Source organism: Mus caroli, chromosome 6, assembly GCF_900094665.2.
Source record: "Mus caroli chromosome 6, CAROLI_EIJ_v1.1, whole genome shotgun sequence".
Classification (NCBI taxonomy): domain Eukaryota; kingdom Metazoa; phylum Chordata; class Mammalia; order Rodentia; family Muridae; genus Mus; species Mus caroli.
This window is the reverse complement of record NC_034575.1, coordinates 110364217-110383924: the sequence shown is the minus strand read 5'-3', so window position 1 is coordinate 110383924 and position 19708 is coordinate 110364217. Positions and strand designations below refer to the sequence as shown.

General features: G+C 47.4%; 1 protein-coding gene across 1 annotated transcript in view; it reads right to left on the bottom strand.

The window, feature by feature from the left end:
- The window catches only part of Syn2 (synapsin II), a 145570-nt gene that overhangs the window by 1029 nt on the left and 124833 nt on the right, over positions 1-19708 (bottom strand). The window contains exons 8-12 of the mRNA XM_021164513.1: positions 19402-19476; positions 18507-18609; positions 17148-17297; positions 6773-6833; positions 2663-2915 (exon numbers count right to left, since the gene is read on the bottom strand). Of these exons, the coding sequence (XP_021020172.1) occupies positions 2663-2915; positions 6773-6833; positions 17148-17297; positions 18507-18609; positions 19402-19476 (642 nt within the window). The remainder of the gene's footprint in view (positions 1-2662; positions 2916-6772; positions 6834-17147; positions 17298-18506; positions 18610-19401; positions 19477-19708) is intronic.

Below are 19708 nucleotides of genomic sequence, written 5' to 3'. Positions count from 1 at the left end.
GATGGTGGGGAGGGCTGCACTAGGCACTGGGAAGTCCTTCACTACTTCCTCCTTCCTCACCTTCAGTGTGGATGAAACAGGAAGGGGTGGGAGCAGTGTAGGGATCAGAGAGAAGGGCAAGAGAGAGGGGGAAAGAGGATGAATGGGTAATTCAAAGGCTGTGTCTTTTGTTTGAGGTTAAAAGTCCCCAGCTCCTAAGTACAGATCTGGGTATCTCACACCTTTTTCCTGTGATGAAACAGACACCAGCACTGTGGACTCCTGACCTCTCTTTTTATCTACTGCCAAGATGGACTCAACTTCAGAGTCTTGGTTCTGTCACAAAGTCATGTCTGGCTTTCGGCAAGCCATGTGTCACTCTGGCCCTGGACTTTTCATGAGTGGCATGAAGATTTTCATAAAATGACCTCTGGGTCCTCTTGGTTCCTTCTGTTTCTCTCTTATTTCAAAGGAACCTTCAGCTTGATCCCCAAAGTCTAATGCCTCCATTTCCCTGGTCTTGCATTCTTTTTTTTTTTTTTTTTAAAGATAGAATCTTATGTTGCTCAGGCTGACCTGAAACTCCCTGTGTAGTTGATGGAAACCCTTGGGTGCTTCCTACAATGCTTGATGATAGGCATGTACCATGACACCTTGTTTTATTCAGTGCTGGGGCTTAAACCCAGGACTCTGACATCTCTAGCTTCTTGTCCCTGTTTTTAATGTGATCACAGTCAACTCTATAGTCTTTCTCAGAGGAACCTTAATATGAGGTTTGTGGAGTTCAGGGTACATAAGAGTAAAAGAGACACTTTATCAGATTGTTAAGCAATATTATAATGAAAGAAACCCAACCACCACACATACACACAGACACACAGACACACAGACACACACACACACACACACACACACACACACACACACACACACACACACAGACACACACACTTTAGGAACTTATTTTTCCAAAGCAAGTGATTCAAAAACAAAACCTGTGAAGGCTGGGCTGGGGGAAAGTCAACACCACAATGAAACATGAGGTTTGGCTTCCCTGGTGGTCTAGCTTGTCTCTTGACTCCCACTGGGTCTTTCTGGCTCTAGGACTCCTCTGGGGACCTCCATCCCTCTCTTGAATGCTGGGTGCATCCAAGAAAAATCACACCTGTGTGTCATTCTCTCCTCCCACAGGGGCTGTGGACAGACGTCCTGCCTTTCATTAGGACTGGTGACAAGCCCTAGCATGCTGGCCTCTTGGGAATACCTCTGCACTCACAAGCAGAGGGCACCCGGTACAGCTCATCAGCAGAGGCTGGCTCTGTTCATCAGCTTCAGCCCAGAGGCAATGACAATCCAAAGATTTGCTTTGATTCTGGGGCCAGAGCAGGTATGGTGATCCCAATCAGCAAGCAGAAACTGTTGAACTGAGGAGGTGACACAGCAAGTTGGATGTAAGCAGTGCTAGTGGCTCGCTCTGAAGAGTAAGAATAACCATGTCTCGTCCATCGTGTGTGACTAGAAGACCTGGAGAAGTGACCATCTGGACACCCAAGCCCAACCCTGACTCTGCCACTGATTTAGATGGGTGGCTCTGAGCAAAGTCTTCTTTGTGCACAACTTGAGGGTGCTCACCAAGGCTCTGGAAGTCCATGGCCTCTCTCTTGCTCCCTGAAGATTCACTATTGTACATCACTTTAAAGCAGTGGTTCCCAGCCTTCCTAATGCTGTGACCCTTTAATACAGTTCCTCATGCTGTGGTGACCCCCAACCATACCATTAATTTTCTTGCTACTTCATAATTGTAATTTTGCTACTGTTATGAATCCTAAAATCTGTGTCCTTCTGGTGGTCTTAGGTGAACTCCATGAAAGGGTCATTGAAGGGGTCAAGCCCCACAGATTAATAATCCCTGCTTTAGACCTATGAGCAGGGTGGGTCACCCCCATGTTCCTGGAGCTGCTGCTATCTATGCCAAGAGTGGTGACAGAGTCTCACAGGGATACTAAAACCAGCATGTGTGGCCCTGAGGAGTTGGGGCCACCCTCCCAGGACAGAACTCCTGCTTCCTAAGGGCTCCCTACAGTTCTCGGTGTAGCACCGCACTGTGGAGAGGCCTCTGGGTAGAACAGTGAGAATGAGGGTGCCTGGGAGGACGGATCACTTTTAAACTTCCACTAGGTGCCACCTTTGTTACCCACACTTGCCCAGACAGAGCTGAAAGTAAAAACTGAGATGGAGTTAACTACTGCCCCCCCCCTTTCCTCTGGGCAGCTGATTACATACTCTTGGATCAGAAAGAAGAAAGACTTGAAGGCTTTTTTGTTTTTGTTTGTTTATAAGTTTAGGAGACATGCATATGGAAAAAAGGAGTGGGAGCCCCAAGTTTGTTCAAAGCTAGACAGAAAGGATCAGTAACCGCTGAAATTCCTCATGAAGAAAGCCCTGGATGTAAGCATCCATCTTAGCCTGAGGCAAAATTTAATTTCCCCTCCCAAGTCAATCTAGTCATTCTTCTCACACACACCAGAAAACAAACACACACCCACAAATCATCGCCACCACCATCAATCCCCCAAATCCTCATACATCTGTGGCAACCTGAAGGTGGTTCTACTGCAGGTCAGAGGCCCACAGCCCATGAGGGGGGACAGGAGAGGGGGAAGGAACTGCTGGGTTATCTTACTTGAGCTGTGGGTGAGGCTGGGGCTTCTGTGCTGGAGCAGCCTGAGGTGCCTGGGCCTCTGCCAGGGAGTTGCTGCTGGAGGATGCATCACCGTGGGTGGTGGTGGGGCCGCCCGGCCTCTGAGGAGCCGAGGAAGAAGAGGAGGAAGAGGAGGAGGAAGAGGAAGAAGATGGCAGTGATGGTCCCGAGGGGAGCCGGCGTGGAGGCAGCACCTTGCCTGGGGGCTGCATTCCTTGGGGTTGCCCAGGGCCCCCTAGGTTCAGTACAAGAAAAACTTCATAATTTAACCATATCAAAGGGTTCCTTTAGTAGAATCTATGTCTCAAATGGTGTGGCTAGATCATTGTTAAAAGGATATTTGATATTGTAACGTAGCTACCCAAGGCTCTGGAGGGCTGTGAAGGGAGTCCTTAGACAAGACATCCTCACTGTCTGTACCTCCTCAGAGACTCAGCAACTTAGTCACAGTGGAAGTCAGAAGGGCAGGCATGAGGGCAGAGGAGTGGGAAGCCCCACAGAGATAAGCTCCCTCACAGAAGGTCTCCAGACCAAGGGCCTCTGCTCTGTTTCCCAGACGTACTCAGAAGAGGCCACCCTGCTCTGAGGCCTCCTAAGGACCCCAGATTCCACATACACAATGCAGGAGAGGTCAGGGGACAAACAGGAGACTAGGAATCAGAACACCTCAGAAACATGAGTAACACCTCCCTCAGCAAGACACCAAGCTTCTAGGGACCACAAACCACCTAAAAGTCCTACCATTGTGTTTTAAAGATAGCAGTTGTTCCAAAGATGATAACAGATGAAAAAGTTGTTCAGAAAGGATTCTGGGCTTTCAGATCACCAGTGCCTGACACTGTTTCCATGGCTCTGCCCTTCATCCTGCTCCAAGCCTGCAGGTGCCTTATTGCCACAGCCATCCCCACCTGGGCTTCACTGGAGGGTTAACTCCCACGACCGGGATCAGCCCTTTCTTCCCAGGCACTCTTTGCCTGAGTGCCATCCTCAGGGGCCCGGGCATGACAAACCACTCAGGTGTGTGGGGAAATTCTCCAGACATCCAAATCTTAGTCTCCCCCAGGGATGCTGTGAGCACCATCTGGCAAACAGCCCCTTAATAACCACACACCTTTCACCCAATATGAGACACAGAGCCATCAGATAGATGGCCTGTTGAGACAAAAAGCCCTCCTTTGTCTGGGGGGCGGGGGTGGTGAAGGACAGAAAGTGTGGTATCAGTTCATATTTTTCAGAAGGGGATTCTGCTCATCTCTGAAGTCAAAAAGACCCCATGGATACACACTGACTGGTGGGAATGACTCCAATTGATATGGAAATTGATATGGAAAATCCAGTTTCTCACCTCAATCCCAGAGTTTAAGCTCATGGGCCTGCTGCAGCCAAGACTGGTTCTGTTAGGTTGGTAGACAGCAGAGCACCCCTATGTCCTCTGCAGAGGCAGAAGTGTGTCTATGCTACACCCGGGGTTACCAGCTCACTTCCCCTCTATGTGGCATGAGCTCCCCTTTATCATCAGTCACCAATTAATAGTAAGTTACACTACACAGAACTAAAGTACATATGTAAAATATGTGGAATTCTACGTATTTAAGGAGTTCAAAGCCAAATCGGCTAACCAGCTTCTGCCTCCTGAAGCCTGACACCAAGACTATTACTTCGTTAGTATTACCACTGGGTCGTTTCTGGTCAAGTAATTCAGGTTGATAGCTCAGCCTCCTGTATCACAAACCTGAGTGCTTTCCCACCTGTACAGAGGTAATCGAACAGCCAGAAACTTTACAACTTAACACTGAAGACAGATATAACTTTTCCTTTATTGCACATTGAGCTGTACAAGAGAATCACAAAAGGGAGGTGCTTTGTCACATCTCCAGCATGGCTGAGGGGCTCCCAGCCGGGTCAGTACAAAAGAGGGGGACAACACTGGAAAAGAAATGGGAACGAAACACCTGAACAGAAACCCTACACTGTGACAAAAGTGTCCCCCAGGCCACAGAGTTGTCCCTTAGCATGCTGCCTGAGGGCACGTGATAGTCAGGTGCTGCTATCTGCTTTCGTGTGGCAGTGGGAGCTGTAATCAGCTTCTAACCCCCACCTGAGAGGCCTTGGCTGACACCACCCTGTAGCCTGACTGAATTCAAATGGCAACTTTATATTAGTGGCTCACAAATGTCACATGAAAAGCACCTGGATGTAACACACTGATAACATGCAGAGAAGCAATACCACCATCAGCTCACCACTTGAACAAAAAATTAAAAAACAAACAAACAAACAAAAATGTATTCCTCCATCCTGGGAAATTCCTGTATTCTCTTCTAACATTTCTTTAGACCAGGAGGTGTTTAAGGTCCTGGAAGTGCATATGCAAATGTGTGCATATTTACAACTGACTGAATACCATTTTCAGCTAAGGGAAGGGTCACAGATGACGGCACTTATACTGTATGTCTTTCTCTAGACTGTCAGAATTTTCCAGAAACCAAAGAGAAACCACGGCATGTGCCCCTTGACTCAATGACATCTAACCAATACTGCTCACTCCTCAGACCTGGTAGTCCAGAACCCAGCCATGTCACCTCAAAGGTGGGGAATGTAACAGTAGAGCCAGAAGCATTTCTTCTAAAAGACAGACTGATGACGTGAGCTTCTGTACGGGCTGGGGACTAGAGAAGGTGACTCGGAACCATTCCCAGCCTTGCCCACAGATGGCAAGATGAGGTACTGACTCTCAAGTTCTGGCTTAATTAACAACTAGGTCATCTGCCCAGGGCTCCTTGTCACAAGGAAGGACAAACAAACTGGCAATGGTTCTCCAAGGCCTCGTGCCTCAGTCCAACACGCCACCTACATCTCGAGCAGGTTTTTTTTTTTTTTTCCAGAAAGCTCCCTGGTTTGGGGTCTCCAAAGAGGTTGAAGGCTGAGAACTAAGGTGGTCAGACCCAGAGCTATACAGGCAGAATAGCCCCTCAGGTGGCAGGAGACATATAGATTTGATCTGGTCTCGTGCTAGGAAGCCTGGGGAATGGTCACCTTCTTCTCAGACTATTGAGATCGGGCACTCCCTGTGTTCTCTGTCCAACACTGCTGGAGAATCAGCTCTGTCTATAAGTCAAGCTTTGAGGAATACACGGCAGCCTAGTTCCACAGAAGCACACACAGCCAACTTAGAAACAGCAACAAAGAAACAACTGCAGGCACTGAGATCAACATAGGAAAACACGAGATCACTTAGATATTGCACATCGGCGGCCCCTTTTTTTTTTAAATCTTGTAGCTAATTAATAGTAAAAACGAAGGGTACACGGGGTATAAATTACAGAACACATTCCTGAAAGCAGCTGGTTCTTTGTATTTCGTCACTAAAAACACAAGAGCTCGACAGGCACTGCCAGCTTATTCACACACACTCGAACTGCACCAGACTGTAGCGAATAGAGAAAGAGATGGATGCCTTCAAGTTCACTGGGTGGAACTATGAAAAGTAGACCTTGGAAATCTCTTAGAAGTGCTATCTATTTACCCTAGTCATGCAGGGAGGAAGTTAAACACAGTTCAATGAAGACCCAAGCACTCGTGGAGGTAAGTGCGAGAAGGTAAGGCTGAGCCTGAAGGAAGAGGAGAGAAGCTGGGCCCTCTTTGTAGTGGCTGTTTCTCCCATCCACCCCAGGGCTAGGACCTCACCTCTCATAATGTAATGCTTTAAAAACACGATCAAACCACCCAGAAAACAGTTGCACTGGACTTAAGAGAGGCACGATTCTTTTGTACACTGTTAACAAACAGCCCTGGAACCACACATTATACAGAAGAACATAGAAGCATTACAAGCACAAACAGGGACAGGTAAACAACCAGACAGGGGGCTGACACTGCATAGGAGAAACAGTCCAGTCAGCACTGAGAGGACACAGCAGTGTACCGCGGAGCATCTGCCGCTCCCCTCCCCGCCTTCCTTTCTTTTCTCTTCTTTTTATTTTTGGCTTAAGTTTTCTGTTTTGAAAATTAACTACTGATCGCTTTAAGAAGCTTGGACTTGTTTTGGACCTACTGCAATGCCATTACAGTCGAGAATATACTGTAAACAACCTTGGGGAGGTGGCCGCTGAGGAGGGGTCTTGCTGGAGTCCGGTTCCTTAAGTGTTCCACTCTGGAAGACAAAAATAACAACAACAAAAAAATACCACAAGAGATAAAACCAAAGCTCCAAGCAAACGCCAGAGACAAGTGCAGTGGAAGGCCATGCTAGGGTCCCAGGGCCTGCTCAGGAAATCCTGATGTGCAGACCACCAAGGACCCCCAGCCTCTGGTCTGTTGCTGGTCTTAAGTTGGCAGTGTGGGTCTTGGAATTACTGATGGACACCACAGCCTCCTCATGCCCCTTCCATTTTGCTCACGGTAGACTTACTCTATCTGGAACTTTAAGTCTGTGCTTGGTCGTCACCCCTCACCCTGACATCCAGGTTCTATTTGTACTTACTCTGTTCCCAGCTTCTGAAAGGAGAGCAACTGGGCTGCCCATGGCTCTCAGGGAGGGGTGGTTATGAGGTCTGGGTAGGGTGGGGTAGATGTGTGAGCTTGTGTGTGCCTGTAGGGTGGGTTCAGTTCAGGAGCTAGTGGGGGTCTGATCTACTCTTTGGGCTGGGCTGTGCCGCCTGAAAGAGAGGGACCTGAATGAGGGTAAGGTGCTGATACTGGTAAAGTGCTCAAGGCCAAGTTGTTTTGCTGTCTCAGAACGCAGAATTATAGTCTGCCTGACGGCATGGCTCCACTCCTACGCTTCCTCTCCTCCCAGCTGGGATTCTGATTATGTCCTGACAGGATCAAAGACGCATGTGACTTCGTTTGTCTCACATTTGTGTTTCAGGCAGTTCATGTTAGGGGTTTGTCTTCAGTGTGCCGGAAACATTCTCTAAAGCCAAAGTGTGCCAAGTGGGCCGATGGTGATGTCAGAGTGTGCCTCACAAGCTGGGCTGCAAAGTGGGCTAAATGTGCCTTCAGTCGGCCTCCCATTTCCCTCTCAGTGCCCTCTGCCCTCAGGAGAAGGCCCCAAGCCCTATTCCCACCTCAGTGCCATCTCCTCCCTGCCCCCCACTGCCCCTGTGGCTGAGGCTGGCCATGTCTCTCCTCCCTGCCCCCCACTGCCCCTGTGGCTGAGGCTGGCCATGTCTCTCCTCCTGCTCCCTAGGGCCACCTTTAGCTCAAATACCCTTGAAGTAGAAGTGTTCTCTTCCCAGTGCTCAGCCATTCAATGATGACATGACTCTAACTGTATAGAAGTTTATACAGTACCAGGCCTGGCCTTTGCAGTATCCTTAGTACCCCACAGCAGGGAAGCCCATCTTACCTGTCAGCCACCTTCAACAACAAAACATCCCTTTCTTCCAAGACTCTAACTGGTTCCAGAAGACCTGCTCTGAGTTCTGACACTGAGATACACACTTAAGCATTAAGCCAGTTGGTGGCCACCTACGCCACTCATGCATCAGGGCCCCTCAGTTCCTCTCTCCTGGCGTCATCTTCTAATTATCATATTTGTTTGAGCATTTATCAGTTTTTGCTTAAACTAGTTTCCAAATCCTCCCGACTCATCTCTCCAATCTTTGTTCCCCATGGCCACTGTTACCCTCTTAAAACTTCTCCCTAGACATGCCACTCAATTCTCTGGAAATTTCCTGAGTGTTTACTGTGTCCCACATGAATGGGCCTTTATGTGACCTGTCCTTTACACCTCACAATGCTGTATGTAGTAGATGCTGTTATACCAAGATTCCCAGTTGCTTCAGCACTGTGGAACTAACCTTTCTAGCCTTCAGTTCCCCACATGTCCTAAAAGAACGCATGCCTTCTGGTTACAACCTTATTGATAGTCTCTTTCCTAGGTCATGTGAAGCATCTAGATTGGTGCTTGCCAGTGCTCTCCCTCAGGCCTCACAGAAGTCACCCACCATTCAGGCTGACCCTGGCTCTCCTCAGTCACAGAAATACACATGTGAGACATTCAAGGATAAAATGAGCCCCAAAGTGCCCTTCCCAAGGCTTTGGGGAGAGAGGCCAGAGCCTGGGAATGTGCCTTGGCTACCCTTGATGGCGCCTGAAGAGTTTCTCCTGTCCCTGGTTCCACTGAGGCTGGGGATGGAAGACTTCTCAGAGGCTGAGGGAAGCCAGGAGGAGAGTCCCCTAGGACTGTCCCTTGCCAGGCTGAGACACTCTGGCTCCTCCCACAAGCCTGCTGTCTGCTAGGGGCTGAGGGCTTATTCCCTGTGGGGTTTGGCTACCACGGGATCTGTCTCCAGTCACCAAGAGCCTCCTGGGATGCTGAATTCCACAGAAGTCTGGCCACTCTGGCGTCACTGCCAAAATTTGGCGTATAGCCAGCCCAAGGCAGGACCTCGTGGTCAGCCTGAGTAGCAGAGTTTCTCTCAGGAAGCTGGTTGACTCAAACAGGTAAGAATGTTTAGTCCAGCTCCCGTGGCCAGCTGCACACACGCAGGGAGAAGGAAAAGAGCCTTTTAACTGCCTATGACGAAGCCCCGTGAAACCCTGAGCTTATGGAAAGACTGCAAGTGGCTGTCAGCCTGATACCACTGCCTAAACTAATGTGGCTGAAGGTGCATTTGTGTCTTAATGGGGGAGGGGAGCCCTCCCTTCTTGCTTGGTCAGGCCTCCTTAGAAAGTAGTCACCACACTGGGCACCTCTTTGGAGGGGTCCATTGGTAGGGTCTGTGAAGAGCTAGGGGTTGAGAGACTGGAAACACTTTCTTTATGAGATTTGACAAGTTACATCTCTGCATCTTGGCTTCCCCAAATGGTCAGACTACAAGGATTAAACGATGATGTGACCCTGGCAGCACCAGAGTTAGTGTCAATCGTGTCAGTGGTAGCCTAGGTAACAGTGACTGTCCCACTGTGAGAACTCTTCAACTAGCACCTAGAAAAACTCTGGCCAGAGATACTATAGGGGATGCAAGTTGCCACAGGCAGATGAGTTCTGCTGGCTCCTTCGACTCTAGGCTTCCACTAATTCTTTGTGCATTTTTGAGTTCTTTGGATGACCGAGGTAACAGAGAGCAGTGCAGTCTTGAGGCAAGAAAAGCCCCAGGCTGCTGGGCCTGAACAGAGATATCCTGCAGGCATAGGGTTTGAGGGACTCCTCGGTGAGAGCAAGCTGCCACCCATAGAGGTTTGGTAGGCTAATTAATATCCTGCTCTGCTGGGTCTGTGGGGCTTTAGCAATCAAAGGGGCCAGGGGGCAGAAGAGATGAATGTCCCATGAAGCAGCTGGTGAAGTGACAGGTCAAGCAACTGGCTATCAATGGAGGAGAGCAAGTTTCCTCAACGGCACCACGAGTGCCCAGGTTTCCCTTTCTTTCCTTCCCCCTCACAGGCACATCAAAAAGCCCCGGTACAAGGTATTACACAGACCCTTCTGAGCTGGGGGTCAGACCATCCAGCTCTCCTTAGCAGCCAGGTGACTCTGGGTAGGTCATCTTCATTGTCTTTCCTGATATGTTAACGCATAAAGAATTACAACTTCCTTATCTCACATAAGAGTTTTGAGGCTTAAAAACATCAAATGAGCTTTATAAACTATAAAGTCCTAGCCAGTGAATAATATAAGGCAACGCCATTGTTTTTGTTTAAATAAGAGTAAATCTACAGTGTGAGAACTACATGTATCAATGGAAAAGATACTGCTAACCAGTTTCCTGTCATCTTGTGCACACAGTGGGTAGTTCTTGTGTGGGGGATTTGGGGTTGGGTTAGACCATGCCTTCTCTCTGTACATCACTGCCTTAGTTTGGGCAAGATCCACTCAATTACAAATCACTGGCCTGAGGGAGAAATGTAGCCCATGAGGATCTATGGGGGTTTTGCTGAAGGTACATCTAATTTCCCATCCTGTGGCTTTTGTTAGACAGACTGGCAGAGGAGCTCCTATCTAAGTGAGGCCCCAACAGGATGGAAAGCTGAGGAAGGAAAGACATTGAGTGACTCAACTTTTGAGAATTGTTGGCTTAACACCAGCTGCCCCCACCAGGAGGAAGGCCTGTGCTTGCTCAGCATATCTGAGACAGGAAATTGGGAAAGGGTCCCAGGGTCTGGCCCCAGGAAAGGGGCCAGGCCAAGCTCCTTGCTGGCCACGCCACAGAACTATTCTGATCAGCTCCCCCAGGCCTTGCTTCCCCGGTCCAGTACTCCAGGGAGAATGAAGCAGCAGGAAGGAATGTGGTCAGGAGGTTGTAGAGCAAAGGGGACAGTATGTTTTCAGCACCTTGAGACCTCTCAGTTGCCACTGCCCCTTTCCTTCCACTGCAAGGGTATAAAAGGTATCCAGGAATGAGATGATGCCCCCTTCCTTCCCAGGGGAATTACTCTGTGGGCAAAGACCACTGCCTGGATAGTGGCCCTCCCATAACCTGAGGACACCAGAAATGGTCCGTGGGGGCCACAAGTCCTATGGGGGCTCTGAGGATCAGGTCACCCTAGGTCAGAATGTCAGTTTTGAGTGATTAAAGATGTCCATGAAAGTAAAGACAGTCCCAAAATAACCGGTTTCTCTTAATAGTTTGTTAAGGGATCTAGTCACTGGTGGCTTTATCTGAACCTGCCCCCAATCTCCTGGAGTTCTCAGCTTCTACTCACTGGGGAACACGTTCTCTCAAGCCGGGCCTGCTGTGGGAAGCAGGAAGGCCTTGGTTTGTCCTAACTTTACCTCTTAGAACAAGTGAAACAGTCCTGATATGGGATTGGAGGGATGGTTGTGCCTCTCCCTAATCGTCCAGCCCTGGAGGCTGTTCTCAGAGTGAAGAGATCCCTTCTCATCTTGGTCTCCTTGTACAAGTTCACAGAAAAATTTATTTATCTTATCTTACATGTATGAGTGTTTGCCTACATGTATGTATGGGTGCTGTGTGCATGCTTGGGGCCCACAGAAGTTAGAGAAAAGTATCTTTAATCTTTGCAGATAGCTGTGAGCTAGGAACTGGAGGGGGTCCTCTGCAAGAGCAGCCAGTGCTCCTAAGCACTGAGCCATTGCTCCAACACCCCCCACCCCAGTCCTTTTATTCTAAATTTTTCCCACTACCTCTCCCAGGTCTGGTGGTTACATGCAGCCTGGAGTGTAGCACTCTAGTTCTGGAAGGTTCTGAGAGCTACTTGCCTCATCAGCCCCCACCCATCCTGTCACCACCTCCCCACCCAGTAAGTAGCTTATCCTGCTGAAATCTGAACATTAATGTGACAGTCACATGGTCCTGAGCAGCAGTTGCTGCTCTCAGTATCGGCGAGTTGATTCCTTAATACAAGGTCAAAGCCTGTCTTCCCGCAGATTTGCCTCTGGGACCATTTCTAATCCGTGACAGCATCAGAAAGCTAAAGACATTGAGTCATAGCCTTCTGGAAACAGCTGGTAGTCAACTGAAGCTCCTTTAGCTTATGTTGTTTGGTCTGAGACAGAGGTCCATGTATACTAAGCTAACATCAAATCTGCTGTATGGTGAAGGATGACCCAGAGCTTTTGATTCGTATACCTCCACCGTAAGAAGGCTGAGATTACAGGCGAGCCACCACACCTGGCTTATGCCTATGCTGGGGACTGATCCCAAGGCATGCACGCTTGAGTCATGGTATACAAGTACTCTGCCAGCTGAACTACTACCTCTGCTGCCACGGCTCTCTTACTTTTGTCCATAAAGTAGGTGAGCCCCAAGCCCCAAGATCCTATCCTGGCCTCTCTTCTCAGCTGGAATCCATTCTGTCATACTACCATCCTTGGACTAGAAGCAACATTCAGTGTGTTTTCTGATCAGTTCAGGTAGTGAGAGAGAGAGAGAGAGAGAGAGAGAGAGAGAGAGAGAGAGAGAGAGCTTCATTTTATCCCAGATGCACATCAATGCAGGTCAATGCTTCCCAAGGCCTGGTCTTAAACTTGGTCTCTATGGACCTCATCCACAAGCCAAACAGGGAGCTGGCAAAATATATAACAATGGGGTGCCAGAGAAAGACCAGGCCCAGACTCACTGAATCAGCACCTGAAATCTGAAATTCTGGCCACCTGAAGGTCTCTCCCTTCTTTCTGGGAGTCGAAGAAGCAGCTCTCAGCTCTCCGCAGCCCCAGCTTCAGGCCTGTCTCAGATCCTGGTGATTCATCTCACACTTCTCAGGGGTTTCTCAATTGTCAAGCTGTTCTTGACATATTCAGTGGCCCTGGGTACTAGATTTTTCCTAAGCCCTAGAGATGAAGCAGTAAGCAAGTTTCTACCCTAAATGACAGAATATGTTTGGGGGATGGGACAGCAGGGGTACCAGGAAAAAGGCTTAAGTATGAACCACAGAGGCTCTGCAATCATTGGCCACAAGGTGTCACTGCCACCCTGAGAACAGCATACCACTGTAGAGGTTTCATTGCATGGGACAGCCTGGAGGTTAATATTCCAGCCAGGCTGAGACCTAGTCATTGACAGCCAAATGGAGCTTTGTTGTTGGCCGCTTGCTCTGCTTTTGGTGATGTGGTCAATGCCTCCCTGACTCTTGGGAGGATGCACAGCGGTTATCGAACTTATGTTTTCCAAGTCACAAGTCTATTTTACTGGGCAAAGAGCAAATCATGGAGCTATGTGACTCAAGCTGTAAGTTCTTTCTCATTCAGCCTGTGGTTGCATGGTCACAAATGAAGCTAACAAGAGTGGCTTGGGTGAGGAGTGGCATACATGACACATGCAGGGGCTTGGCAGGAGATGTGACATGTAGGCTGGGACCCAGGCAATGATTCTTGATTGATTGCTCTTCTGTTTGCATGCTACCAAGGGTCCCTTAGGATCCTGACATTAACCCCAAATAGGATGAGAGGGCCATCAAAGGTGCTGATTACAAATGGGGACACATCATTAGTCATATTCTGTGTCACCTACAGGGGCAGAGGTAGCATAAGAAAAGCAGGTTAGGTTAGGAATTCAGTAACAGGTAGTTATAAATGACAAAGGTAAACTCTTCCTAAATGCAGAGGTATTAAAATTAGATTTATATTTGTTAGTGTAGGTTACCTTTTCTACAGACAACAGAGTGCAACTTGGGCAAACTGCTCTCAACCACCTTTTTTAGAGCACCTGTGATGTCCAGTCATGGGCTGCATAACAATATTTAGGTCAATGATTGGCCACATATATGCTGGTGGGCTCATGAAATCACATCGCCTAGTGATGGCCTCTTAGTTTGTATAGGCCTGCACTGTACTGATGAAGTCACATAAGGTCCCACCTGTAGAGCCCTGTGTGACTGTAGTCAATGGCTGCTAGATTCTGGATGCTTTCTAAGATGAAATGATGAGCAGATTCCTGTTTACAAAGAGCTTGCATCCTGGCAGGAGTGAAGAACAAAAAAAGAGGGAAGAACAATCTTGCCTGATAGAAAGTGGAAAACCACAACTCCAGGAGGAGAGGCAGCAGCTGCTGAGCAGGTGGCATCTTTGGATGATTGAAGAATATTAGTTATACTGTGGTGAAAGTTTCTTTACCAAAACAGTGAGCCGTGCCAAAAACAAAAGAGGGAAATCATTTTATGGAGAGGCTACAAGAGAGGCATAGGCCATTGAGATCGGCATTGCTACGACACGGGACACAAAATGTAAGAGGGCACATGGGCGAAAGGTAAGTGAGAACCTATGTAAACAGCCTGGGGAAATTTAGGCAAAGGGTGTTGGTGGAAAAGCAAGAACTGTGCGATTCACAGTGCACCCCTTAGACCACATGTATCAGTCTGCCATCTAGGGTGGGAGGGATGTGTGGGTAGCTCAATCAGATCAGTTAGGCTTAGGTAATGAAGTCCCAGCCATGACTCTGAACAGTGATGCTCAGGTGACCTTTCTGATTGGTGATATCCCTGAGATATTACCAATGGATACAGGGAAAGAGATAGACTCCAAGGGCAACAGAAGCTTGCTTTTAGACCTTCACAGATTCTTCACTATGCATTTTCCTGTGGCTTGGTTTTGATCAGAATTGTTTTCCACTGCAGTGACTGTGAGTATAATTTTCAGTGAGTTCCCTGATGCCTGCAGAGCTCTATTAGAATTCCAGAACTCTCAGTTGATGCCAGAAGGGAAGATGGTCTTGCTGAGTACTGTCCTCTATTAAAGTTAACTAGGCCTTGGTGAGACATTATGCAGGACTATGCCCTCAGACTTTGTGGTCTGGCTAACTGCAGGTGACCCTGGTATAGGATGGGATCCAGAAATCACCCATTTAACTCCATTTTACAAGTGAGGAAACAGTCTGGAGAGGCTGGGAGGGAGGGTGTGTCATAACAGGGGAGGGAATCACCCCAGAGTATCCTGGTTTCCAGTGTGGTCTGCTGAGATGCTTACACTGAAAATATTTATTGTTTGTTTTTAAAGGGGGGAATATTATGGTTTGGGTATGATTTGGGTGTTGTCCCCTTAGGGTTCCTGTGCTGAAATTAAGTCTGCAATGTGTTTAACTGGTTATCATTAACTATTTACGGAGGCATTCTAGGATCTGGAAGGAATACTGGGACACAAACATCTTGATTTCATTACATTTACAAAATTATAAAATTTAACCACTAAGTAATTTGCCAGAGCCAGATGTCAGAAAAAGGGAAATGCTCAGCAGGAGTAATAGATGGTGTGACACTGCACAATGCCACCCTCAGCTTGGCCATCCCAGAGAGTGAGAGCCAACCTCTGTCACCCAGAAGTTCCCATTTTCTGTACAATCAATGAGGATGGAAATATTCTACTCCTTCCCCCCAAATTATTTATGTCTCACTGTAGAGATCTGGTTGGTCTGGCATTCAATTTATAGACTAGCAGAGATCTGCCTGCCTCTGCCTCTCCATTGCTGTGATTAAAGGCATATGCTACTGGGCCTGGCTCCAGAGAAAATTTTAGAGCACAAAAGATACTTAGATTGGATTGCCCACAAGTGAGGAATAAACAGACCCAGAAAGGGGTTTAACTTATCAACTGCCACATTGTTTCAATTTAATCAATTTTGGTGAAAAGTTTGGTGAAAATATTTATTGTACATCATGTTTCTACCTACCTTAAAAGGTATATGTACTACTGACTAAAAATAACAAATCTCTTGGCAATTCAGGTTCATTCCCCTGAATATCAATGTTTCTATCTACAATTCTGCAATGCTCAAGTGTTTAGGGTAATTAGCCTCTACCCTAAATAACCCAGCCTGATTTTCCCTGCCAGGTATAAACTTTCAGCCCTTTATTCGTTCTCACTGAGGGATTTCTAGAAGGCTGCTGGCTTGCTCGTGAGTGCAGTGCAGTCTTGGATGGTACTCGCTCATCTCCACACAACATGCCGATGCTTCTCCAAGCCTCAGACTGTAGGATCCAAATCCAGACTGTACTTCTTGCCTATGTTATCCTTCCCGGGTGCTTCATGTTGTTCTGTCTTATTTTAGGGCTTTTTCTTCTTCTGTTCATTCTCATAAAACTCTAGGGATATAGGCCATGGTTACCTTCTCTTAACTATTGCTATGAACCTTGTCCAAGGTCATAAAGCCAACAGATTCAGGTTTACAATTCACACTTGATGTTCATTTCAAACTGGACGCTCTACACTAGTCTATTTCTATTTCTATCCCTATAACTCTTTCAAGTTAGATTTTGAAGGATAAGTTTCTAAGAGAATTCTAACAAAAATGGCAATGCCTACGCTTCATTAAAGGAAAGTGATTCCTCACAAAGCTACACAGGTGCTTACGGAAGAAGTTTGCTGAGACTCAGTTCTTTGATTCACTGTTAACATTCTTACTACCCTACTATATAAAAGCTTAGTGGAGAGAATCATGGAGATATTGATGGAAAATGAGATATCTCCCTCATGGACTCAGAACTTCAAGTCTGAGGTCTTATCTATCCTTTGGATTGTTACAGAGCTCCTAGGCCTAATGTTCTACAGAGGTTTGTGTAGATTTTCCTGTAAAGCTGTACCTGACTGATGGGAGTCATGTATCACACCAACTGAGAACAGTCAACTTCTCTCCCACAGGAACAAAAAGCGATTTCTACTTTGAATTTTACCTGTCAGTCTCCCCCCACAACAGGGGACTGACTTTTCCCTTCTTCTTCTCAGAAAAATTCTACCCCACACCTGGATGTCCCACAGAGATCCCCTAGTTCAAAACAAGACACCCTGAGTCATAGGAGAAATGGGATGTAGCTCCCTGGAGTCTTTGAGTTCAGGGTGAAGATCTACTACCCTGTGTCTGCATGGTTCTGAAGCTAATAGTGCAGATTGCTGAAGGGCGGGGGAGAGGGGCTTTAAAGGGAATACTTGAAGATAACCCAGAGGGGATGGAACCAGAGAGAAGGAAGAAATAGAACTGTGGATCCCAGCACGTATCTGACCTCTGCTTCCTCCTACAGCCACAGTGTCTGGAGCAGAGGTTCATGACTGCTGGGTCTCTTTGCAGTTCCTTACCTGTGGCTGTTGGGTGGTTAAAGGTCTCTGTGGAGACAGGGCAGGAGTCCTGGACAATAGCTGGTTCATCTTGCTGATGACTAGATCAGTGATGAGTTGTCTGTCCTCCACTTGGTGTTCCCCAATCAATGGCATGCTGCAGTCCATGACCTAGTGGAAGATGTGACCCAGGTGAGGAAGAAGTCTAGAAATATAAAGGCCCTTAGCAGTACGGGAACAAGTACATTTTAAGTCAGCAAAGTGTATTGGTTAGCTAGAATGGTGTTCCTCAGCAGAGACAGGAACCGTTTGTTTCTGCTGCAAACATCTGCCATGACCATTTTCCTTTCTCTCCTCCTGGACCAGGGTTCTGAGATGCTAACTACTGGGAGTAAGAAGAAGAAGAAAATCAAGGAGAGGGTATGGCCTGGGGCTGAAATCTCACAGGGAGAGGAGCAGGAAGGGAATGCCATAAGAGCAGGTAGTTTTCATCCTTTGATATTTCAGTCTGTCTCCAAACACGCTCTGCTCATTAACCGGCCTGACTCCTGTCCTTGCTCCTGACCAGTACAGTTTCTCTGCTTGCCAATCATCTTGATTCTTCCTGTATCTGGGGCAATGTGTCCTTTAGGAAATGTCCACTTTAGGAGACTCAAAGACTCTGGGGTCCAACTCTCATTTGCAGAGGATAAACAGGCTTACCAGAGAGGGTGAGGGTGATATGGTTATTGAGAAAGCTCCACGCTAAGCAGGCCATGGAGTGAATTTTGAATCTAAAGCCCACTTTGGCCTCCTGATCCTGGTATTCTGAAACACCAATTCCTTTAGAGCAAGGAAGACTGAGCTCAGTGAGGTAGCAGAGTGCTGTTCATACTGCCATAACTTTCTCTTTAACAGGAGAAAAGAAAGTTAGCCAAGCTTGCTTAGGGGATCAGGCAGAGTACAGTATCTCCAAGACTAAGAGATGTTAAAAAGAACCACCTGCATCCAGGTGCCCAAGTTGACACTGATTCACCCTGTGGCCATAAGCACACATTCACAGTAGAGAGGGTCCATTTCCTCACTTACTAAAGTGATTAGGTTGGACTGAACAATTCTCAAAGATGGCTTTCTCAGAATAAACAAATGATGCAGTCACTACGATGTACCTATAAAAGGGTAGGCTGGGACCAGGACCTAAGTGTGCGATCTGTTGCTCATTGTGTGGTTTGGCCCACAGTTCTCTACTTGGAGAGGAAGCTTGCTATGCAGATCTGCCATCTTGGACCTTCATAGAGGACTTCAAACATAGTATGGGATGGTCACACAATGTTTGAACCAAGATTCTGCTCTCAGCCTGGGTGTTCCTACATATTGATCTGTTCTTTGGGACAGAGTTACCTCAAAAATGTAGTCTTTGCCATCTTTGCCATGCACGGCTTTGACTGCACAGATGTCCAGGCCACCAAACATTTCAGAGCAGGCATCTACCCAGAGCTTGTACCTGGAGGGGATAGGAAGGTGTCCTGAGTCTAAGACATTAAGCTCCCATCAAACCTACACTTTTGGTAAATTCTTTTGGTCCAACCTTTCCCATCTCTCACCTCCATTCATCTTCCCCTTCCTCTATTCCACCAAGTCTGGTCCCTATTTATGTTGCCTCCCCTGAACCTATCAGTATTTCTTTATTTTTATTTTTTGAGACAGGGTTTCTCTGTGTAGCACTGGCTTTCCTGGAACTCAGTTTGTAGACCAGGCTGGCCTCGAACTCAGAAATCCACCTGCCTCTGCCTCCCAAGTGCTGAGATTAAAGGCGTGCATCACCACCGCCTGGCCTTTATAAATAAATCTTTTATTTATATGAGTATACTGTAGCTGTCTTCAGACAGACCAGAAGAGAGCATCAGATCCCATCACAGATGGTTGGGAGCCACCATGTGGTTGCTGGGAATTGAACTTAGGACCTCTGGAAGAGCAGTCAGTGCTCTTAACCGCGGAGCCATCTCTCCAGCTCCTATCAGTATTTCTAAGCCCAGACTTAGACCTCACCTTGTCTAGAAGGCCTTCCAGCCCTTGCTATTATTTCTTTATGGGAGCTTCCATGGTACATAACCTTTATCTCTATAACAGCATTTGATTTGGCCCTGTCTGATCTGGTTTACTGGCTGTCAGAACATCTGTGTTTTATTTTTCTTGTCTACACAGAGCCTCCCTCGCTTCAGATGTTGCTTATTTCTAATACGTCTTTACCAGCAGAGGCCTTCCTACATGAAAGGATGGAAGATCTCTTACTCACCGGTCCGACATGGCAATTTGCTCCAGCATCGCCGAGCCAGTGTTTGTCTTCCAGTTCCCTGAGATGGATGTCCTCCTAAAACAAGCCCCCACCAGGAAAGCACAGGCTGTGAGCCACACCAGAAAAGTACAGGAATTCCAGAACTGCAGATCACCAGATCACCCCTGCATCCCCTACCAGAATTCCTCTGAGAAGCCAATGGGTCTATTTGTTGGGCCTACAGTCACCTATGATGCCTGTGATTCTCTCAACAAAGGCCTATCTCAGATAGCTCCAGCTCCATGGAGCCTGTCCCAATTTATTCAAC